The 24,526-nt window shown below is 45.6% G+C and overlaps 1 protein-coding gene across 1 annotated transcript in view; it reads right to left on the bottom strand.

Annotated features, from left to right (window-relative positions):
- Positions 1 to 18,160: 18,160 nt before the first annotated feature.
- Positions 18,161 to 24,526, bottom strand: part of LRRC56 (leucine rich repeat containing 56) — a 943,429-nt gene continuing 937,063 nt past the window's right edge. Inside the window, exon 15 of the mRNA XM_085644809.1 lies at positions 18,161 to 20,134. Within this exon, the coding sequence (XP_085500935.1) occupies positions 19,945 to 20,134 (190 nt within the window). The 3' untranslated portion in view covers positions 18,161 to 19,944. The remainder of the gene's footprint in view (positions 20,135 to 24,526) is intronic.

Consider the following 24,526-nt stretch of genomic DNA (forward strand, 5'->3'; position numbering starts at 1 on the left):
GAAAGCAGCTATCTGCTGGGGTCTCCCCTGGACTAGCCCAGGGACTCGACCTCCCACCCCTGTGCCTTCCTGTGGCACTAAGGCGGCCACCCTCCAAGGGGCGGGCCGCTACGCAACCCCCCCCGGGCAGCCTTACAGAGGTGCGTGGTGTACTGTTACAAGAGCAGATTCAGCCTCCCGGTGCCATGGTCTTTTAATTTCCTTCCTACGCTTTGTTTTGGGAGGAGGGGAAAAGAGGGTGTTGGAAGTTTGTGGCTAGTAGATTGCATGGAGGGCTTCTCCTGTGGGAGGGACACAACGCTGACCCTTCCCTTTCTCGATTGTGTGCGTTACAGTGGGCAGGCCTACAGCTGGCAGGACAGCCCTCAGACATAACCATAGGTTTTGTCAGGAAAAGGTTTAGGCGGCAGCCACCTGCCCACGGCTTCGAGACAAGCATACACAGACCATGCATAACATGGCAAGCGGCATGAGGAGGCGTAGACCACAGGTCACTGGGGAGAAAACATTCCTAACACTAGTTCAAGGAAAGAAAACAAATATTTGCAATGCTATAGGTCTCGCATTTAAATGCGAGATCTATGGCATTGCAAGCAAACGACCACTATTATCCTGGCTGTTTCGAAAGCGGGCCATGCCCGCTTAATGTAAGCGAAGCACGTTGTCGCGCCTAATGGAGAAACTCAATAAGAAAATAGTACACGCCCTGTGTAACAACCAAGTAAATGGGCTAGTAGCCATGGGAGGATACAAATGACGACATGGGCTTACTAAGGAGGGACTAACAAGCCTATTTAGGAATCAGAACACAGCATTTACGAAGGACAAAGACACAAGGCAATGACAAATATAGGTGGGGATTGGGCGGTGCTTCTATCCCGTACTGAACTACAACAGATCTTTTCCAGAGCAGTCCTTGCGTGCTGGCTCAGGCTCAACCTAAAAAGGGTGCCTTGGCTTTCCCATATTTAGGACAGCTACTTGGTACTCTAGGTTTAATTTGTTGTAATCTCTGGTTTAATATGTTTGTATGCAAATAGTTATATAAATATTACTACTAACAATAATAATAGTGGAACTTAGGAAGTGCATAGCTACTTCAGAAAGAAGTGTCCCAGGGCCCAAGGTCCAAGATCCTGTGTGCTGCTCACTCACAAGAACTCAAAGAGTCAATTCGATATGAACAACCAGGTTTTTACTTTTTTCTGGAGGAGGAGTTCTGTGGTGTCCTGATAGACAGGGAAGGGCAGCAAATTACAGAGTTTGGATGGTAGGAAGCTAAAAGAGCTGCCACCAAGACACACTCTTTTAACTTTCGGAATGCAAATCCTTCTAGACGCCGAAGATCTGAGACTCCTCAGAGGGGCATAGGGTTAAATGAGAGGCTGCAAGTAGCAAGGGTCGCTATTTGTCAGAACTTTATAGTTGTAGCACAAGGCCTCGAACGAGAGCCTCCGATTCACAGGAAGCCAGTGTAGCTTAATAAGAAAAGACCACCAAAGAGGCACATTTCAGAAGATTAAGTAGCAAATGAGCCACATTCTGCACTTGGAGTCGCATCATACGAGACCGTGATTCCCCCAGGTACCACATGTTACAGTAGTGCATCCTAGACATGATTAGGGCCTGGCACGCTGTTTTCTTTGCAGATTCTGGGAGCAGGCCAAGGATCTTTTTAATGGTCTTAAGGATTCCAAAGCATTCCCCAGCCAAAGCTGTGATTTGTGATCAAAAGACAGCTTCCGGTCGAAACAGATACCCAGGGTTTTAACCCTGGGCTTGGGGGTGGGTGGAGGGCCAAGAGCTTCAGGCCACCAGGAGGTCGACCAGATGTTAGGTTGTTTGCCCAGGAATATGACCGCTGTCTTCCCTGCATTCAACTTCAAACAGTTTTGCTCCATCCACCCGGCAGCCTCCTCCAGACACAAACTTAGCAAGGTATGCGTGTTTACAGCATCCTGGGAGAGAGTAATAATAAGCTGAGTGTCATCAGCATACGTGATCATTCTGAACCTGTGACATTCAATGATCTTAGCCAGGTGGAGCATGTATAGATTAAATAAAGTTGGACTCAGAGAGCAGCCCTGAGCTACTCCCTGCTGCAGAGTAAACATTTTGGAATGGTGTGACTTTTGACACACCTGAAGTGCATCCTTGTAAAAAGAAGGCAACCCTCCGCGAGTCCTTGTGGCCAACACCACATCTCCACAGACGCTCAGAAATCAGGTTATGCGACAAGGTGTTGAACCCCTTGCTGAGATCCAGCATCAAAAGAGCAGCTATGTCTCTGGTGTCTTGAATTTGGCATATGGATTCAGAGGCTGAAAGCAGGGCTGACTCCGTGCTATAGGAGGGGCGAAACACAGACTGTGTCCTGTGGAGAAAATCGTTAACCTCAACAAACAGAGAGCTGTTGATTAACATGCTTTTCAATGACTTTGGGCAAGAGTGGTAGCAGTGAGATAGGTTGGTAGTTCTCCGGTTTGGGACGATCCAACAGTGTCTTTTTAAACAGAGGGACCTTGGGTCAAGCGGGAAACCTGACTTGACAGACGCGAGTAATGGGGACAGCTCTTCCAATTTGATAGATTTAGAAATCTGCATCCCTGTGCTATCCTCAGTATAGTCGTACCAGGGGGCATATTTACAAGGAGTTAACGCTGCCGTAGCATTAATCTTTTGATGTTACGGCGGCTTTTTTTTGTAGCCAAAATTAAAAGTTGCTGCAGAGCCCAGTTAGTGGCATTTTTTCATCGTTAACGTGAATTTTTAAAGCGCTATTTCTGTTAGCGTGACTTATCGAAAATGAGACGCAAGGTAGGCGTTCCTACGAAAAAACTTCCGCAAAACACACAACACGATATTTACAAGGATTTCCTAGTATGTTGCTAAAAAACTGCTGCAAAGTCACATTAGCGGCAGATTCTTACCACTAGGAATTACCTGGTCTTAAAAATGATGCTAACACACTTGTATAATAGGGGCCTCATTAATGAGGTTTTGGCGCAGGGCAGCGCCACAAGAAATCTTGCTGCTCTGCCCTGCGTCAAAAGAAAAGGGCAGGATGGCACCGTATCTATAAGATACCGTGCATTCCTGCCCTTTTCCTGACTCCTGGTGCATAATGGGCTGCCATGTGCCAACGCACGTTGCGGGGCTGATTGAGTTTGTGCAAGAATCAATCAATCAGGGATTTATATAGTGCCGCTACTCACCCGTGAGGGTCTCAAGGCGCTGGGGGGGGGGGGGGGGGGGGTGCTGCTGATCCGTCTGGGTGTGGATGTTTGAGTAGAAGAGCTAGGTCTTGAGGTACTTCATGAATTGGGTCAACGACGCGGAGTGCCTGAGGTGGATGGGCAGGGTGTTCCAGTTCTTGGCGGCAAGGTAGGATAAAGATCTTCCTCCAGTTCTGGTATTGTGGATCCGTGGGACAGAGGTCAGGGTGAGTTGAGCAGAGCGGAGTTGTCTGGTGGATGTGTGGAAAGTGAGGCAGTGATTCAGATAGTCTGGTCCTGTATTGTGGAGAGCCTTGTAGGCGTGTGTGAGGATCTTGAAGATCATTCTCTTGTCCTGGGTGTCTAGTCTGCTGGTGATGAGTGCGTGGGTGACCGTCTTTCTGGATTCTGAAGGGATCCATCTGAATGTCTATCGAAGCAGGTGGAGAGTGTGGAAGCAAGATGAGGATACTGCATTGATTTAGCAGTTCATTGTGAACGTTGAGTCCAGTATGATGCTGAGGTTGTGTGCGTGGTCCGTAGGGGTTGGAGGGGTTCCAAGTGCAGCAAGGGGTCGTCCCAGGCTAAGGGGGTGGATCCCAGGATGACTTTCGGTCTTGTAGAGCTTAAGGCAGCTGTCTTACATCCAGGTAGAGACAGCCTCCATTCTGTAGTGAAAGTTGATTCTAGCAGCTGTGGTTTTGTTGGTGAGAAAGATGATCAGCTAGGTGTCGTCTGCATAGCAGACACTGTTGAGTCTGTGGCTTCTGACGATGGCTGCGAGTTGGGCCATGTAGACGTTGAAGAGGGTTAGGCTCAGGAAGGAGCACTGGAGCACTCTGCAACTGATCTCTGTAGGTTCTGAGCGGAACGGGAGTAGTCTGGCTCGCTGTGTTCGGCCCATCAGGAAGGAGTGGATCCAGTCCAGTGCCTTGTCGCAGCTGCCGGCATAGTCGAGTCTGATTAGGGTGTGGTGGGAGATGGTGTGGAAGGTGGCCGAGAGGTCCAGTAGAATGAGGGCTGTGGTTTCGCCCCGGTCGAGGAGGGAGCGTATGTCATCAGTGGCGGTGAGAAGTAAGGTCTCTGTGCTATGGTTGCTTCGGAAGCTGGATTGGGAGGTGTCAAGGACGTGGTTCTCTTCGATGAACCCGGAGAGTTGGGTGCTGATGGCCTTCTCATTCACCTTGACTGGGAAAGGGAAGGAGGGAGATGGGACTGAAGTTCTTGAGGTCTGTCGGGTCAGCCGACGGTTTCCTTCAGCAGGGGGTTGATCTCTGTGTATTTCCAGTCGGCAGGGAAGATGGCAGTTTCGATGGAACAGTTGACGGTGTGGCAAAACTGGGGGGCGTGGAGGTGGCTGCTCGATGGAAGATGCGGTACGGGCAAGGATTTAATGGGGCTCCTGAGTGGATGCTCTTCATAGTCTTGAGTGTATCGTCTGTGGTGAGCGGAGTCCAGTTGAGCATGATGTGTTGGAGTGTGGCGTGGTTGTGTGCCGTGTTGTCTGGCGTAGTGGCAGGGTCTTGGGTGTCGAAGCTGTCATAGATCTGCCTGATCTTGTGGTGGAAGAAGGTGCCAAGCTTATTGCAGAGGTCTTGGGAGGGCGGGACATCTGTGGTCTTGCTGTTGTGTCTGGCGAACTCCTTGATGGTGAAAAGTTCTTTGCTGTTGTGTGCGTTGGCGTTGATTCTGTCTTGGAAGGCTGTTTTCTTTGTGGTTTTGAGGAGAAGGTGATGTGTGTTGACGGGCAGTTTGTAGGTTGGGTAGGTTTCCGGGGTTTTGTGGTTCCTCTGTCTCGTCTCGAGTCGTCTGCAGGTGCATCTGAACTCGTGGAGACCTGGAGTGAACCAGCTGACTTTCTTGGAGTGTTGCTTGCCTGGTGTCTTCTTGAGGGTTGCCAGAGTGTTTGCGCAGTTGGAGATCCATCGGTGATGGTTGCGTGCTGGGGTGTTGGCGTCTGTTAGTGTTGGTGGAGTGGTTGTGCTGAGGAAGTCGACGAGATGTTCTTCAGTGGCCTTGTTTCAGCTCCGACAGGTGGGGCGATGAGGGCAGTGGTGTGTGGTGGGCGTGGCGAAGGTGAGATGTACGTGGTGGTGCTCGGTCCAGAGGAGTTTGGTGGTGTGGTTGTAGGTGAAGTTCCCGGTGTGGGAGACAACGGGGTCTAGTGTGTGTCCGGCTGTGTGGGTCGGTGCGGTGACTAGATGCTTTAGGCCGATGTTATTGAGGTTCTCCAGCAGGGATGCGGTGTTCTGGTCACTAGGGTTGTCTAGGTGGAAATTGAGGCCTCTAAGTAGGATGTAATCTGTGGTTGCGAGAACCTGGGGTGAGATGAGGTCTACGATGGCGTTGGTGAAGGGTGGGTGCTGGCCGGTGGGCCTGTAGACGAGGAAGGGACACCTTCCTGCACATAAATAATCATTCCCTACAACGCAGGTACCCTTGCACTATGGTGCACGAGTGCCTGCGTTGGCGCTAGGCAGCTGAAATTAGAGCCAGCGCAGGGGGAAATGTAGGGCTGCACCGTATTGTTGTAAATAAGGTGCATTCATGGTGTCGCAAGGATGGCGCAATTAAAAGTGACGCATCACTGTTTTTCCCCAGAGATGCGCTACTTTTCATAAATGAGGCCCTGAATCTACATTTCCACTTCCCGTGGGACTCTGGCTGATCATCCTGGCAGTTGGGGGGGCTGAGGAGGTGTTGACCTGTGCTGAACTTGGTCCTGGCTGCTCCATTCTGCATTCTGGTGGTGTTTTCTTTTTTTTTTCCTCAGAGGGTATTTGTAAGCTCTTTTTGCAGCTGGACGCTGAAAAGTGATGTTCGTCTGTGAAGCGTGAATTGTTTTGCTGCTAATTGGCCAGCCGTCCCTTTTTTCAGATTAGCGTGTATTTTTCTATCAACTTGACGCTAGTGTTAGCGACATATTTCCTGGCCACTAGCTGATCCTAATGCCATGTAGCGAAATATTGTAAAAATGTCGCAAAAATAGCGTTAGGATTTGGCGATTAAAAAATTGCGGCTAAGCAGCGTGAAAACTGCTAAGCGGCAATTCTTGTAAATATAACCCTTGATTTGTTGTGGAAGGGAGTTCCAATATTGGGTAGGCAAGAAAGAAAAAGCAAACCCACCAGACAATGCGAGAAAAGAAGTCCAAATGGGCAGAGGACGAGCGAAGAGACATTGAAGGTTGGCATTGACAAAGATGAAATTCGCTTCTTAGAGTAGACTCAGATTATGCAAGACTTGGTATACAATACAAAGAACTTTAAAGATTATCATTTTCTGAATTGGAAGCCAGCGGAGTTCCTTTAGCCAAGAAGTAACTTGAGACTGGGGAGGAAGTTTCAGAATTTGGTGGGAAGAGTTCTGACTGTTTGGAGACTTTAAAGCAGAGTCTGCGATGCTAAGCTATTGAGCGTTCCTGTTATCAAGATGGGGTATAATTAGTACCCGTACAACGGAATTCTGAAAAGTGTCCCAGAGAAAAGAATGACTTTGCCTTAAGCTTTGAAAAACGAAGTGGCTTGGCTAATTTGGGAGTAAAAGGAGAGTTTGTTGTTAACTGTAATATCAAGATTTATTAAAGAAGGCCTATGGATGAGAGGGGGCACACATCTGCAGGTCACCAAGCTGATGACCAGATGGAGGAGATTTTTCCAGGTAAGGACTCGAGTATTGTACCCATCTAATTATAGGGCCCCAATGCACGATTATCATGGGTGATTTCAATCTTACCTTTCAGCCTAATTTCTTGCCCAGGATTTTTCCTGTGAAGAAAATCAAATATGGGGCATCCCGGAACTGAAAGCTGCACACAGGAGACTATTACCTAGGATAGCTTTGCAGGTAGTGGATATCACCTTGGCTCATGGGCTACATGCGTGTAACAGCCGTTTGCCCTCAGATGCCATTCCTGTTCCCACATTTAGGCGTAAGTCCTTTAAGAGCATGTTAAAAGCAATCATGAACCTCTAGTGCTCTCTATTGGTAAATTACTAACATTAGCCACCCCACCACATTCTAGGAATTATGGCCAGCAACTTAAAATGACCAACAACTGTAGGCATGGCAAATGGGAAGCTAACAAATGTTCCGATGTTTGAACAGCTGCACTATACCAGACTCTCACTGCATATATGGGGCTATGCTCTTAAACTGAAACGGTTGTTGGAAGATTCCTAAGGAACATACCAAGGGGCATATCAGCAACAACCGGCGATAATTATTGCTAAGCGCACTTAGCGTTAGGATAATTATTGCCGGCTAACGTGGATTTTTATCACTGAAATAGCGTGCTATTAGCAACGCTTATCTCAAAAGCGATAAAAATCCTAGCGCTAACTGCCAAACGTGAGATTATCGCTGGTAACCCAGCGATAATCTCACAAAGTTTGGCGTTAGCTTGATAATAGGGCCTCACATACTTAGCCATCATATCTACCTTCCATAGGATATCATGGCCAAGTCAATCCTGAAGCAGGCGTAAGGAAAGTAGCGATAACAGGGGTTAACGCTACTTTTCTTGCCGCTATGCTTCATAGCGTGGGGCTTGATGATAGGAGAAATGTCGCTTAGCGACATTTCTCCAGTCATGTCAGGTCAGGAACGCCCACTTTGCATCTCATTAGAGATGCAAAGCTGGACGTTAAGAATACGGGCGCTAATGCAAGGTTTCACGCGATAGCGTGACCTTGCTAATTAGGCGATAAAATTATCGCCGCTTTTCGCCCAAAAACGGACGCAAAAGCGGCGATAATTTTATATCGCCTCGTTGCTGATATGCCCCTAAATATTTTAATACACTGAGGTATGTTTTTGTATCCAGGTCCGCCAGTGTACAGACAGATCTGCAACAGTGGATGGTTTATATTAGTTGCAGGGAGACCAAACATAACCCACTAATAGCAATAAAAACAGTTAATTGTAAAGAGATTAGGGCAACTAGAGCTGCATACAGGTAGGAATTAAAACACGCAAAAAGAACCTGGGATGGCAAGCTATGGGCAGATCTACTCGAAGCCGCTCAGACTAACGATCAGAGAAGCTTCTGGCAGCTTATTAGTAGTGGTAATGGGACTTACAATCTCCTACCGGGTCTTCAATATTCCCGTGTGAATAGACTGCCCACTTTAGCAATCTTTATTCTTGCCTCCCCTGATACTGACCCCTCTTCAGGAAGGGTGTTTTTGCCAATTTTGAGGATAAGGCTTGTGTTCAACTAGAGTTCTCACGTGCAGAGACCACACTCAAACAAGGAAAGGCCCCAGGTTTGGATAACATCCCAGGTGACCTATATAAAGACAACAATAGTATCTGGGTCCCATACATTAACACCATCACCAATGCAATTGCCACTGGTGCACCAATTCCTGCAATGTGGAATGGGGCTGAGATAGTGCCTATATTTAAAAAGGGAAGCCCTAGCGATTTCTCCAACTACCGTTTAATCAGCCATGTGGATAGCCTCCAGAAGGTTTTCTGTAAGCAAATTTTGGATCGGCTAGTGGAGTGGATTGATGAGAATGACGCAATTTCAAATCTCCAAGCAGGGTTAAGACCCCTAACAAGCGTGATTGATCAAACTCTGGATCTGGGAGGCAGAGATCTATTTGTGGATTTTGTAGATCTCCATGCAGCTTTTGACCTGGTCCCTAGAGGAAAGCTATGGGCTACCCTCCGGGGGATGGGGGTCCCGGGTAAATTGTTAAGTATCTTAGTAAACCTACATGAAGTGAACTACGCCCGGATCCACTATGGCACCAAGGGCGAACTGACGGATCCAGTAAATGTTAGCAAAGGGGTCAGACAGGAATGCGTCCTGGCACCAACACTATTTCTTCTGTATATCAATAATTGCGTAGATTATTTGATTAACTGTGTTAATGACTCCCCTTCAATAGCTGGACAAAAAATCCCTGGCCTGTTTTTTGCAGACGATTCCCTCTTATTCTAAACTAGGGTTGGGTTTCAAAATTAATGTTAATGTTGCAAAGATCGAGCCAATGGTATACACCAAAAAGAGGAGGCTGAATAGAGTGATTGCATTGAACGAAACACTGGAAAGGGTTTCATAGATCGACTATTTAGGTGTCAAATTGGGTGGCTCTGGATCATGACTCCCTCAGATTACTAAAGTTCTCATGATGTAAACCACAGAGCAGGAGACATTATTAGAATTGCATAAAAGGCGCAGTGGTTCCCAGTCAATCCTGCAGTAGAAATATATAAAATGCAGGTACAGGGGCGGCCTTCTATGTGGCAGAACTTTGGGGCCAGTGCAATTTGTGCACTTTGGGTATAAAGGAGAACAATTTTCTCAGAGACATTATAGGGGTGGGGAAGGGGCCCCCTTACACTAGACCTTGGGATTCATTATCAAGTCAAGTCATCTTTATTGCGGTTAGATTTACCATAAAAGCACATACAGAAAAAAGAAAATTAAACATGACAATCGACAAGTCAATTAGTACATTTCGATACACAAATCTCAAATTTCTAGTTGATTGTTAGACATTTTTTTTTTTTTAATTTAAATAAGTTCTAAAAAATTCTAAAATTAATAAAACACAGATCATTTAAAAATGTAAAAAAAAGTGTGTCTAAGCACTTAATGGTCATAAACTTAATATTAGAGTGCTACAGCGTTGTTTATCAGATTCCTTCGGGTTATCCACATAGAATGTAAGTATTTAGCTACTACAAAGGCAATCAGTGCATCAGTATCTGTTTTCAAAACCCTAAAAAAAGCCAAATATTGCCTTATGCCCAAGTTCTTACATAACTGGATTATCCATTTCTTTCTAATATAAGAATAAGCTGGACAAAAGAGGATAACATGTACAGAGGTTTCATCCTCTTGTAAGCAACCTGGGCAAGGTCGTGCAGGGCCCCCTTTCCACCTATCAATTTTCTGGAAAAGGGGCAGAGTGCCATATCTAAATTGCAAATACAATTTCTTTGCCAGTGTGGGTTGGATTTTATCAATCACAGACTCAAAACTATAGAAATGCTTGATGTCCAAAAAGATATCGGTCAAACTTGAGCCTTTTATGGAGCTAAAGAGGTTCATTAGGTTATTTTCTTTGATCGTGCTTATCATAGTTTGTTTAGAAATGGCTGGGCAGGAGACCTCGGGATTAAACCAGAGTTCCTCAAACCCAGTCAATATGAGTGATTTTTTTACAAAAGCCAACCACTGAATCTTGCCAGATCCTAATGTGGCTAGCACAATTTTGAGCTCCTCCTTGTAGTGCACCAGTTCAGGGGTGCTCCACAGGCGCTTCCAGTAAAGTAGGGGCCGAAGGGCAATGGTTTCTGCAATTGGACAAATGTTTAAGTCTAGTCTTAGGGGGACCAAAGGAGTACTTTGAGGCAAGTCCAGCAATTGTCTTATAAAATTATTTTCAGTTAGTGATAGGTTGCTAACTGATATGTGTCCCCAAAGTTCCGCCCCATACAGGGAAGATGCCCTGGCTTGGACTTTAAAGATTTCAAGGGGGGCACTTATTATTTTATGTGTGCAATTCTTTTGTACTTTCAGAATTCCTCCTGCTGATTGTGTTAACCTTAGATTAGCTTTGGTCATTTGTGGGCCCCATCCCATTTTATCGTTCAGGGTCAGACCCAGATATTCAAAGATCGGAACCCTTTCGAGGGGTCTGGCATCCATTGTTGGATGGGGGCAGTTGACAGTATTGGCGTTGAAGACCATATATTTAGTCTTATTTACGTTGACCACCAAATTTCTTTTGGAACAAAATTTAGAAAATTGATTTAACACGCGCTGCATCCCCATCGGGGATTTTGAAAGCAGAAGCGTGTCGTCCGCAAACATTAGAGCGGGGAATCTCCGGGGACCCAATTTGGGGGAGTCAATGTCATTTGTGGCTAGAAGGTCTTCGATAAGCCCGTTGAGAAACAGAGAAAATAAAGTCGGAGCGAGGACGCATCCCTGTCTAACGCCTTTCTCAATCGGGAAAGGACCAGTTAACTGTCCTTGTTTACCGAACCGCACTCTCGCATAGGTGCCTTCATGTAGGTTCTTCAGCTGTTGACAAAGATAGGGTGGGGCCCCCATTGATAATAATAAGGACCATAACTGGTTCCGTTCCACCATATCAAATGCTGACTTTAGGTCAACAAATGTAAGGTAGAGACTACCCCCTTCCAAAGTCACGTGCTTCCAATGGAGCACTTGCAACCGGAATAGTTGGTCGGTTGTTGATATTTTTGCCCGGAACCCCGCCTGTAACGGCGTCAATATATCATTGTCATTAATCCAGGTCTCTAGTCGTTGAAGCAGTAGCCTAGCGTAGATTTTTTGTGTGACGTCAATTAGGCTAATCGGCCTATAATTTGAGGGCTGAAGTGGGGAGCCCTTTTTGTATATCGGAATGATCTCAGCCCCTAACCAGGTGCTTGGCAATGGTAGGCACTTCAGGATCGCATTGAATAACACCAGAAGATATGGGCCCCAAACTGCTGGTTCATCTCTAAATAGGTCCCCGGGAATCTTATCGAGTCCCGGCGCTTTATTAGACTGAATACTTAAAATGGCCAGCTTTACTTCCTCCAGTGAAAAAGATTGCGCTGGGCATGTGAGGTTCATGGCTGGAGGGCTAGGGGGAACTTGGTTAATACAGAGGGGAGGAAGTGAGTATAGATCTTTAAAATATGTGGACCAGGCTTCTTCTGGGATATTAGGGGAGATCGTGGTTCTCCCTTCTGGGGTCCCTGTATGTACAAGATTCCAAAAGGTCCTTGGGTCCTTTGCCGCAAGTGCAGATGTGATGGCCGCCCAGCGATCCACCTCCCATTCTGATTTTGCATTTTTTAACAAATTTTTATATTCTGCTCTGGCTATGATGACATTGGGCCTACTGCCTAGCCTTAGAGCCAGCAATAGCGCGTTTTTAGCGTCCCTGCAAGGTTTATTGAACCATGGATTTTTGCCTTTATGTTGTTTGGGTTTGGCAATGCCTTCCCTATAAAAGGTGTCCTTTAGTAAGGTAACCATTCCACTATGGATTTCAGCCATTGTCTCAACTTCCATATTCGAAGAGTTAATGAGAGTGGAGTGTGCCCTTTCAAGGAAGGGGATGGCATCATGGTATAGTTTTGCCATAGTTTCCGTCGATGAGTAGACATCCGCCCAACGGATTCTTCTCCCGCCTTGCACTATTCTTAGATTATTACTTGGGAGATTATCTAGGGCACTATCCCCGCTGGTTAACTGATAATCCATCTCAATTATCAGGGGACTATGATCACTTTCTATACGGGAAGGTACACTAAAATCTAGAATTTTTGACCAAAGTGCCAAACTCACTAAAAAATAATCTATGATAGATGAGTGCCCCAAGGCATTGTAGGTATGTTTGGCGGGAGTATCGCTCTTAAAGCGTCCACTGCAGGCTCTAATAGAAAATGTATAAGTAAGGGAGGTCAACTGGAGAGCAAGGGCAGACCAATTTTTCACTGGATATGCATTAGATGGCGGAACTGACCAAATTTCATCCTCAGCCGATGTGATTGGAGGGACCCCTTGCAAGGGTTCAAAATGACAGTTGAAGTCCCCTCCAATCAACAAGACTACATCACCCCCAAGCCTGTGTAACAGCGCAGTTAGGTTATCCAAGGTTGTAGATGTTCTGCCGGATTGTACTGACCGGGAGTAGACGTTAATCAGAGCTATTTTTGGTGTTTTGCTGTGGGTCATCAAAATGCATAAAATGTCAGGGCTGTTTGTCTCAATTTTTTTTAACGAGAAACCTAAGTGGATACCCACCCAAATGCACAATCCCCCAGAAGGTCTTCCTCTAATGCCCTTTAATGCAGGTTCCTCAAAAGTAACAAACCCCAGTCTGTGGGATGGATCGACCGCCCATGTTTCCTGAAATAGACAGATCCCATGGGAGTCCACAAAGGTACACCAATCCGGGATATCTAAATTAGATGTGAGTCCCGCTATATTCCATGATAGAATTTTAAAGGACCCGGTTGGCAATGTCTGCTTATACCTTGGGCAAACCTTGCGGGTTAATTCATCATGATCAGGTAGCCCAAGTTCATGTGCAAAAGAAGTTGGTTGCACAATGGGAATCTGGAGTTGGGAATCCAAGGAGAGGTGGACAGGCATTGGGAAAGGTAAATCAACCCCGGACTTCCTTGTGCTAGCAGAAGGATTTTCAATATACATCAGTGTGCCTGCTGTATGGTAGGAAGATTTATTGACACTTTTGGCTACCTCCATGTGTTCCCTCCCAGCAGACTTAAGAGCCTCTATCATGTTACTAGAATCTAGGTGGTAGATAGGTGTAGAGCTGAGGGATGCAGAAAGTCAGTCCACCTGGTCGAGCAAACTATATCTATTACTCAGCGGAATTCCAGTTACTTCTCCCCTACATTGGTCACCCCTACTTCTATGAACATAGTGCCAAGTGTCCTCCCGCTGTGGCCTCACAAAGTTCCTTCCATAATCAGAAGGAAGATAACCATGATCTGTTAAGTAAAAATAGTCTAACCTCAGAGGTTTAATCGTTGTATTAGGACTTGTCTGTTGCCAACTACAAATATGGTCGACAGCCCTGTAATCCTTGAAATTAATAATTATACAATCCCCACCCACATTTTTTGTTTTGGGTCCCACCCACCCCACCCTTCTAACAAACAAAATCTTGCTTTGAATTAATCTAGGCAAGGGTCTGTAGGTGTTCAGCCAATGAATTGTCTTATTTTTGAGTTCCTCATAGGATTCCTGTTTAGAGCTGATTAGCTCAGGGACTTCCGTAAGGATTACTACAAATGGGGCACAGTCCGGGGGTAAATTAATACAGGGTAGGTCACGATGATTAAAATTTCCTCCATGGGAGTTTTGGTTCTCCTTTGAGGTCTCCTTCCTCAAAGTGACGGTATTGGGTAAATTAGCAGATTTAGAGGAGTTTGCTTTTTCCACAATAGAGGAATTATTATTAGGGCCATTGGGATTAGAGCCCAAAGATGGTCCTAGTGCAATAGGCAGGATAGGTTGGTCCTTAGCAATAATATGTGCTGACTTTAGTTGTGACTGTGGGACATTGACTGATGTCACTGGGGCTTCAACTTGGGTTTGAATTGCAAGGAGGTCCGTTCTAAAGTCCATGTTTCCCCCGAGCAAAGACTCCAGTTTCCCCAGTCTTTCATCTAAACAGTTCAGTTTTTGCACCACAGGTTGGATAAAAGAAGATATAGCCAGACTCAATTTCCCCACCAAGGAGTCTAAATAGGGGAGGCATATGGTTTCAGGGTCTCCAACGGCCTTGAGAGGGGTATCAATTGGGAGCTCAGAGGTGCGTGGTTCTGTAAGGTGAGATACCTGAGGGCTATTGGGTTTAGACTGTTTGGATTTTTTGGTGGGAGGTTCAATACCGGTGCCGGTCTTCTTTTTTTTTAGAATTGCACCTTCCTTGGAACGTAAGTTCATCTGTTTATTAGTGCTCACTTCCGTTAGAACTAGAGATGTGTTTGTGCCCTTGTCAGGTAATGTTTGGTTCGATCGATTTGAAACGTCGACCTGGGCACCTAGATTGATCTCAGTTTCATCGACGGGAGGAGCCAGTGTAGCTCTGTTTATCTGGGTAGAGGCTGGTGAGCAAACATGAGCAATAGGGCCCAAGGAAGATCTTCTCGAAAAGATAGGGTCTTGGGACAAACGACGCTGCGTCAAAACAATTTCTCTTTCCAGAACCGATGACGCTCTTGTTATGAATTGGTCGAGTGTCCCTGCAACCATTCCTATGGATGTCCTTTTTGCACCCCTTTTAGCAGTCATAGTGCACAGTTATTATGATGCACAATTGGTGATATCGGTACTCACAGTTTGGTATGGATGTTAGGGGGCTGGCCCAGCCCGGCCTCCCTCGGCCCCTGACGGCCACAGACGGTCCCGCCCTTGTCCCGGGCTTCTCCCGGCGCCGCCGGCGCGCGTCCCGCGACGCGAAAGTCTGAGCTGTCTCTTATGCGCCTCCTGGCGCGAAAGACGGCGTCGGCGGCGGCTTCCTGCCGCTAGGGACTCTGGGAAGTGGAGTCCGGTGTCCTCTCCGCAGCTGCAGTAGATGTAGAAGCGGCGGCGAGAGACCGGACACGCAGGGAGCCAAACACAGCACCAGGGAGAGGGTCGACCAGTCACCACCACGGCCCACAGGTACGAAAGAGCTGCCCGCTCTACCAAAGTCTGAGCTGTCTCTTATGCGCCTCCTGGAGCGAAAGACGGCGGCGGCGGCGGATTCCTGCCGCTAGGGACTCTGGGAAGTGGAGTCCGGTGTCCTCTCCGCAGCCGCAGTAGATGTAGAAGCGGCGGCGAGAGACCGGACACGCAGGGAGCCAAACACAGCACCAGGGAGAGGGTCGACCAGTCACCACCACGGCCCACAGGTACGAAAGAGCTGCCCGCTCTACCAAAGTCTGAGCTGTCTCTTATGCGCCTCCTGGAGCGAAAGACGGCGGCGGCGGCGGATTCCTGCCGCTAGGGACTCTGGGAAGTGGAGTCCGGTGTCCTCTCCGCAGCCGCAGTAGATGTAGAAGCGGCGGCGAGAGACCGGACACGCAGGGAGCCAAACACAGCACCAGGGAGAGGGTCGACCAGTCACCACCACGGCCCACAGGTACGAAAGAGCTGCCCGCTCTACCAAAGTCTGAGCTGTCTCTTATGCGCCTCCTGGCGCGAAAGACGGCGTCGGCGGCGGCTTCCTGCCGCTAGGGACTCTGGGAAGTGGAGTCCGGTGTCCACTCCGCAGCCGCAGTAGATGTAGAAGCGGCGGCGAGAGACCGGACACGCAGGGAGCCAAACACAGCACCAGGGAGAGGGTCGACCAGTCACCACCACGGCCCACAGGTACGAAAGAGCTGCCCCTGGGATTCATTATGTGGCAGAGCTTGTAGCTTTAAGACCGCTGCTATATTGGGTCCGTATTTGGATCACCAGCGAACTCCAAAGTTATAGGTCAGGCCTTAGCGATGTTATGTGGCCTGAGCTATCAGCTCAGAAGATTAATTGGCTAAAGAACTTGATCCGATGGGGCTCCTGAGTGGAGGTTCTTCATAGTCTTGAGTGTGTCGTCTGTGGTGAGAAGAGTCCAGTTGAGCACGGTCTGTTGGGGTGTGGTGTGGTTGTATGCGGTGGTGGTGGGCATTGTGGCAGGGTCTTGTGTGTTGAAGCTGTCCTAGATCTGCCTGATCTTGTGGTGGAAGAAGGTACTGAGCTTGTTTCAGAGGTCTTGGAAGGGTGGGACGTCTGTGGTCTCGATGTTGGACCTGGCGAACTCCTTGATGATGGTGAAAAGTTATTTGTTATTGTGTGTGTCGATTCTGTCTTTTGAATATCCAAAAACATGCTACTTGAATGATCAGGTGTTTAATAAAAAGCAGTTAGCCTTAGGGTGAAGTGAAAAAGTATCAACGTGATTGGTTCTAATTTGTGGCAAGAGATCAGGTGGAGTAGGAGATGATGGGGAAGGTGAGATGTGTTCTACAGCTTGTCTCCAGGTTGCACGTAGGACAAATTGCAGGCAGGAAAAGCTTAGTACTGGATATAATGAAAAATGGATGAGACCTACCTTGGGAGTTAGTGGTGTGAAGGCTGCTGTCAGAGTAGGTGATACCATTAATTTGGTAATCAGACCAACAATGGTCGGTGCGTGTGGCGCTGAGGCGCGGAAGAGCACATAAGGGCTTTAGCTTTGGCGTTCCAACTTTGTGCATCCACTACACTGACATTTATAGTGGTCATGGTATTTAGAAAAACTAAAAAGCTGCCTTGCAACGAAACAGAAAATAGAATGGGTGAACGAACTAACTTGAGCCCAGCTAGTCCCGTTTTATCAGGGGAGTTCAAACCCCAGTGAAACGTAGTGAAACAAGAAAGGTAAGCAAATAAAAAGGTGTGAATAGCAACAAACATAAAAATATTAAAAAGAACCTGTGTTTATGTCCAGGGAGCACTATAATATTGGTGGAGCCAGACACTCTCACAGAGAGATACAAAGCAAATAAAGGAAACGCAGTTTCAAACCCACAATGCCACCGTGGTACAAAACATAATTGTGGTCAGGTAGGAGGGCTCACAGGAAAAGTGACTCTCTAGTCGCTCTTCTAGAATATGAAGTATGCATTTATTAGTGATCATAAAAATAATTAAACAGTTCACCAAGGGGCATGTGGCCGATCCAAAAGAAAGTGGAACTCTCTCCCCCTCCACCTCCCACAACACAGGATCATCGCATCTTTATGTACCATATAGGGGACGTAATCTAAGAAGAGTTGAGTTTCGTTTGGTACATCATGAGGTTTTTGGTTATTTCTGCATGAGATTGAAGCTACATCTCCTGTTAGTTACTGTAACCACCCAGCTGTTATTCTTAGCACAGCTGTTTAGCAAACTCAGCACCTTCGCGTCTTTTGCTGCAACTCTTGCCAAGTCCATCCCTCGGCGCAAACTGGTTTCCCAATGGAATGTATAAATGAAAACACACGGGCCTCTGTACAGGCTGTATCCACAGCCTGCACAGAGGCCCATGTGTTTTCATTTACCCTCCAACAAGGTGAGTAGCAAAGAATTACACATTTCTAGTTTAAGAGGCAGCTAGATACTTTTCTGAGAGAAAAGCCCGCGTTAACGGGATGGAGACGAGGGCTGAAGTGGTAATGAAACAGACAGCATAATGTATAGTCAGCAATTAGCAGAATGAGCATTGTTTGGCCAACATCACTGCAACATTTGAAATGGGCTGCCAATATACAGAGATGGAAAAATGTGCTTGATATTTACAGTAACTCAAAGATGACATGCAAACGTGAAGGGACACATTATAAAGGCAGGTTCCTGCTGCGCTGTACTTTACCTACAAGAAACAAAGCACTTTGTGGATTCTGCCGCTTATTTAATTAAAACACGAATTCAGAAAATGACATTGTTGCATAATTTATATATTAATGTCATACAAATATATTTTATGAACAACCATTTGTGTTTAATTCTGCTTGCAAAGTATAAAAATATGGTTACATTATACTGAAAGGCTTTGGTGAGCCTGGTATCAGTAAATATGTTAAAACATTCAGATTAGCTCAATTTTCAGTAGTTATATTCAGTGCATTTTTTTTGGTTTCACAGCAAACAGTTCTCTGCAAAGCAACTCGTGCTCTCATTCGTTACAAAGACAAACACAAAGTAAACAATAATGCAGCCTCGTATTGTCACATGCGTCTCATGTATAAAGGCATTTTCATACACATGAAATTAGAGAAGACATTGATTTAAAGTGAATGGCAGATCATAGTTTTTTTCATTGGATTTTTATTTCATGTGGACCGGGTATCTAAAGTGTTATCCCCTGCTGAAGTTGCACGTGCAGTTTAAGGGCAATCTGTTGTTACTTGTCTGTTCAACACGATAGCAGCTTAACATTGATACGCCATGTATCTGGCGATCTAGGCTCAGCCTACCCCTGATTGGTGCAGCTTCTCTTGGTATTCATGATGTACGCTCCAGCATGTACTCCACAAACAGATGATATACAGCTAGATCCAAGATGGAGAGCACGAGGTGACGTAGTGTTAGCATTGCATAATGCGTGTGAATGCACTGCTAACACCAAGGCGTGTCTTCTGATCAATACAGGGAGTCTGGCACACAGTGCAAAGGGCACCCTTACTGTGAAACAGAGGAGAGGTCCTCGTCACAATAATACATATGAACACACGGAGTAGGCAGTGTACTGTAGTGTACACACAAACCTTCAGAGACACCAATATTCCATAGAGGTGCAGACAGTTTAACAGGTGGGCCATCCTGATAACTGAAACAGGCGAGGATGACAAATCCGACAGATGCCACTTTGATGTTTGTTACCCTTCTTACTGTATGCAATAGTACACCCTTGCCAAATTTGTATAATATCCAGTGATAGACAGTTGAATCGATTTCCATGAAGACAGTCTGTTATACTATATACAATTCTAATGAAATGTTTTTCTAAAGAACACAAAATGAGTTAATGGTGAATGTATGCACATTATTTGCAATTGGACTAGTTTGTGGGACATTTTATTGAGAAAATAAATTATTCTGTCCTCCACTGTACATACAAAATACAATTGCTACAATTTACACGGATTGGATGTATTCTTACATTATCTTGCGATCTCGTCTGAATGTGGCCATGGAAGGCCAGGCGTGATTGTGGTCCCATTAAGAGCCAGATGCTACATGTCGTTTCCTATAACTGCTAACTTTACATCAGTTGGTAAAAGGGGGCAGGCCTTCGAACTGCCCTTATAACCTGAAGCCAATTTAACGAGAAAAAGAATAAATAGACGGGAAGAGCAAATAAGGAAAGAAGTCTGCCTTAGAAGGAGGAAGAGCACAGTTGATAAGAGACAAAGAAGAGAGGCTAATGAAGTGGTGGCAGGGATGAAAATAATGGTAAGCGGCTTTGCAAAAGAAGAAAGGTACAAAGGGTTTAACAAAGAGAATATAATAGGTGATTGGGTTGACGGAATGTCACAGAAAAGTAGACTTCAGCATGTAAGGTTGTGCCTTTATAAAGACACTACCCATACCCATCGACAGCGTGGTACAGCATCTGACTCACAGTCACTGGCGGGCCCACAGCAGCCTCATCTTCACTGAGGCTTAAGGTGACACCATTCAGTCAATCAACCTAAGGAACAGTATGGTTCCAGCTTGATTGCTCTAGGAGTTAGTGGACTTGCTAGGTGCGGTCAGGAGTGCTGGGCGGTTGGGTAGTCGTTGTAACACCCCCTTGGCTGTCAAAGGTCGCACAGTGTTCAAAAGGGTCATCCTTTCTGGTGTCCTTGTTGACGAGCGGATGACTGGCTGATGTGAGACGATGACGTTTTGGGAACTCTTGTCAACCGGAGACCTTACCAAAACAAACAGGAGATTCTGTTAGAAGGGGTTAGAGCAGGATGTTCAGGAGAGTGCCATTTCAATTTCTTAACACAATTCAATTTTCAAGTAAAAGTCAAATTTTTTGACAAAACAAAAACACGACATTGATAGGATATGCTGTATTTAGAAACAGCTAGCTAAGTAGAAGTTGGGTTGTACTTACAGGATGGCATAGTTACAGTCGTTAATGGAAAGAGATAAATAAGACCCTTTGCGGTAGCCATGCCGTGCGAATTATGGGACATATATACAAGGAAGTGTCGGAGCGCGGCATTAGCCTCCTTGGCTTAACACCGCGCTCCGCCGCTTTTGAAACGCAGGGCTGAAAAGTATTTACAAGGATACGTTGCAGCTCTGCGTTTCCCCCTGCGCTGGCGCAAATTTAGCCACCTAGTACTAACGCAGACACCCTTGCACCATAGTGCAAGGTTGCCTGAGTTAGAGGGGAAGATTGTTTATGTGCAGGTAGGTGTCCCATCCTGCACATATTCGGAAATGGTGTTTTGTAACTTCTATGTGAGCTGTTTAATGCAGCACACATAGAAGTTGCAAAACATATATTTTTTTTAATGATTGTTTATGTGCAGGAAGGGACACCTTCCTGCACATAAGCAATCAATGGCCGTTAGTTGTTTCTAGGTGTGCTGAACAACGCAGCACACATGGAAACAGCAAAAACGAGGAAAAATTAAAAATGTCTCCTCATTGCGCATAGGTGTGCCCAGGTTTTCCCTGGTCTTAATTTTGGTGCTGCCCCAAATTTACAAGGGTGGGGTAAATATGGGGCAGTATCAAAATTAATGTATGTTGTGATGGAACGCTTACCACCACACCCATTGCCGCCCCTTTTACGCTAATTATAACGTGAAAGGGTACCTTATTTACAAGGCAGCGTTAAGCTGGCTTAAGTGGCTTAACACTGCCTTGTAAATAAGGCGAAGCCCCTATCGCCACCACAATGTCAGAAAAAGTGATGTGTTGGCGATAGGGGCTGGTAAATATGCCCCTATATGTTAAAAGAATGCCTGTGGAGTGGAGGCTGTTTAATAAATAAAGTTACAATTTATTGAGGAACACATTCTGAGTGAAAGATGCTATGGCCACTTGCACTTTGTGAAATGGGGCATGGCAGCCTTTGTCTCATTTTATGTAAGTATTCGTTGATAGTCCTAACAAGACACAGGAAGGTGCTTCCTGGGTGCACTTCTCTGGCCTTAACTCTAATGACTAGTGATCTATCATCTCGCATCCCGCACTTCAGACTCTAAGCTCTTCTCTTCAAGTGAAAGGTGTCAGAGGAGAGCATTACAATTAATTATTCTCTCGATATACTAAGTAATGTATTCATTTGTTGCTTACAGTCTGCATGTACGTTAAGATAATCGACATAGAACATTGAGAAGTGCCAAGAGACCCATGGGTAGGGTATGCTCTATGATTGCTATGATGATGATAATAATGAACAAAGCCCTGCTGACGTACACTCAAGCTGTAAGTGTGATTAGGTCCAATACAGTATAAAGGAATATACCAGCCTAGTTGGATTTGGACCTGTGATACACTGCCGACAGCTGAAGAAGACACTCCCTCATGCCATTCTTCCAATGAGCCCCAGCACAAAAAAGGTTAAACATAAAAACCCAACAATTAAAATTCAATATGACTCTAGTAGTAAACTGACATCAATAGCAGACCAGATCCAGGAGTGAGGACTGCGGGACTGCTGGCTGTTTTAATGTTTGCTTGCTTGGGAGGTTCCTTTGGATCTAACTGTAGAAAAGGATTTTCAAACCTCAAATGTCGCAACAAACAAGAATCTTTGTTAAATCTTTAGTTGCAAGAAGTGAAACACATGTTACCCTTTGTCACAGACGGTTTAATACATTATTTTGAGGGTATACACCTGGTCATATTGTACAAAGCCATATCTCTGACGAAAAGTTCCTAAGTTTACTTTTTGACATCATTCAGGGTGACTTCACATCTCTTTATATGGGAAAAAAAGAATGGTGAGTGTGACTCCGTACACAATACTCATGCTGATTATTAGTAGCGTAGAAGATATGAAAAAAGAAGACAGGAATGGAGGGAGACAAATTACCAATGGAAGAACATGTATAAGATGCACAATTGATTATCAGAGGGCGGGAATGTGGAAGCCATTTTCCCTGCCTGCTTTTTGTGTGCCCCTTGACCTCTATATATTATTCGATGATGACAAGACCTGTACAAACTAACACATGACCCTTGGTGAACTAATGTACCGTGCTGAAGTAGCTATGTTGTAACACAACCCAAGGCTTGCTCAAATACATCACTTGTGACTTCCAATTGCACGCTAGCCCAACAACCAGGCACAATTGGTCACTGCATTGCTTAGGCTTGGAAAACCACTGTCTCAATGACTGGACATGTGAGGGTGATGAGCACCACCACCCTATATCACACAGGTGGCACGCCTTATTAGCTTCTTCTGATTGGCTCTGTAACTAATAATTGTGTAACTTCTACTGTCTGATGATGGACATTTGATGTATTAGTCCATAGTTGTTGGTAAGTTCTCTTGTACTTGTGATTTTATTGGACATGCACTGAAACGCCTTATTGTGGTTCACAGGAATAAAAGATTGTGCTAAACTTCTGCACTCTTGCACTTGGTTTCTATGCCAGCCGTCCACGTGTCTCGTATAATAAATATCTCTTTCTTCATATAAGCTGACGGAGTCTTTTATCCTATTTCATGTAGGCTTCTACAGTAGTTAAAAGCAACTTTTCCTATTCCAACAATGGCATTTGCCTAAAAGGCCTGAATAAAGATCTGAGCCTATAAGGCAAAGCCAGTCACATTTCAGTGCACTCTTTCACAGGCCAACCCACTTATACCAGTAAGCAAAATCAGAATGACTAAGTAGTCTCTAGAGACCAACAAAAGTGACCCCAAGTACATCTCCAGAAACCAGAGATTACTGGTGGGAGAGGAGATGCCTCTGTGAAGTCACTGGGGTGGAAGGAAGACCTGAAAATCAAAAGAGACTAGGTCAAAAAGCTGCCACCAGAATCATTTGACACCATGGCGATCTTCACAATATGAAGACAATCTTTGGACGAGAGTGGGATAATCAGAATATGAGGGAGGAGGAGCAGGTAGCCAGGCTTGAAGACGATCACACCTTGAAGGTGGTTCATCCCTAGCCTGAGATACATAATTATCCTTTCTATAATGATATGACCTCACATTTTCTTTCCACCGCTGTTGCAAAAGTAGAATCTTGGAATGCTTTTGAGCTGCTTTGTTTTTCTGGACTTGGTGATTTAGTCACAGCAAACGTGATCAGTACATATATTATGTGAAAATATGCCTTTCCAAGTTTAAATCTTTGTAATCAGTCACTGGCAAATATATAAGGGCGTTCCCACTCGATCTTTAAGGCAAAGTTCAGGGAAGGGGACTGGCTGGGGAGGCGAGGATGATATGACTCGCCACGTAGAAAGCACACAGCTAAGACATTACATTTCTGAGGAGGTTGGGGCCCAGAATGACCCACTCCTTTTGTCCTTAGTTTATCTACACTATCGTCCAGGAAACTCCGTAGATTATGTGTGAATGCCAAGGGTTACCGGTAGCATGGGCTGACCCGAGACAAGCAGCTTGGTTCCTAGAATGGTCTGTTGCTCTTGACTCTGCTAGCTCCTGCTCACTGTTCACAAAAACTGTGGTAAATTTATTTATTTATTTATTCACTGTTCTCATCTATTTCCTGGAGCCAGATCTCCTTTTGAGGTGGCATGCCTCATGAATACTGCTTCCTGCCTCTAGTTAATGACTTCTTGGTCTTGGATCCCCGGATTACGAGAAGGCCTGCTTGAGTTTATTGGCAACTGCAGGTCAGGTTCCTGCTTTTGCTCTGGCTCATTCAACGCATTAACACAGAATGATCTCTTGTCGTAGAAACTTTGGGGCATATTATCAAGCCAGGCGATAAAATTATCGCTGCTTTGGTGGCAGAAAACTTTCGCTAAAACGGCGATAATGGGCTTGATAATATGCTCTATGGAATTCGAATTGAAGCCCATGTTAGATGTCCTTCACATCTAACATGGGCTTCAATTGGAATTCCATAGAGCATATTATCAAGCCCATTATCGCCGTTTTAGCGAAAGTTTTCTGCTGCTAAAGCGGCAATAATTTTATCGCCTGTCTTGATAATATGCCCCTATGTTTGTGGGTCAGTGGGTGTCTGGGAGCCTAAATTGAAAACCAGAGTTGAGGCAAGGTTCTAACACGACGGGGAAAGGCCTGAGGGTGAGCAGGGAGCACAGTTTTTCCCTTATGACTTGCTTTCATGGCCTACATACTTCCTGG

The sequence above is a fragment of the Triturus cristatus genome, chromosome 3_1 (assembly GCF_964204655.1).
Source record: "Triturus cristatus chromosome 3_1, aTriCri1.1, whole genome shotgun sequence".
Taxonomy (NCBI): domain Eukaryota; kingdom Metazoa; phylum Chordata; class Amphibia; order Caudata; family Salamandridae; genus Triturus; species Triturus cristatus.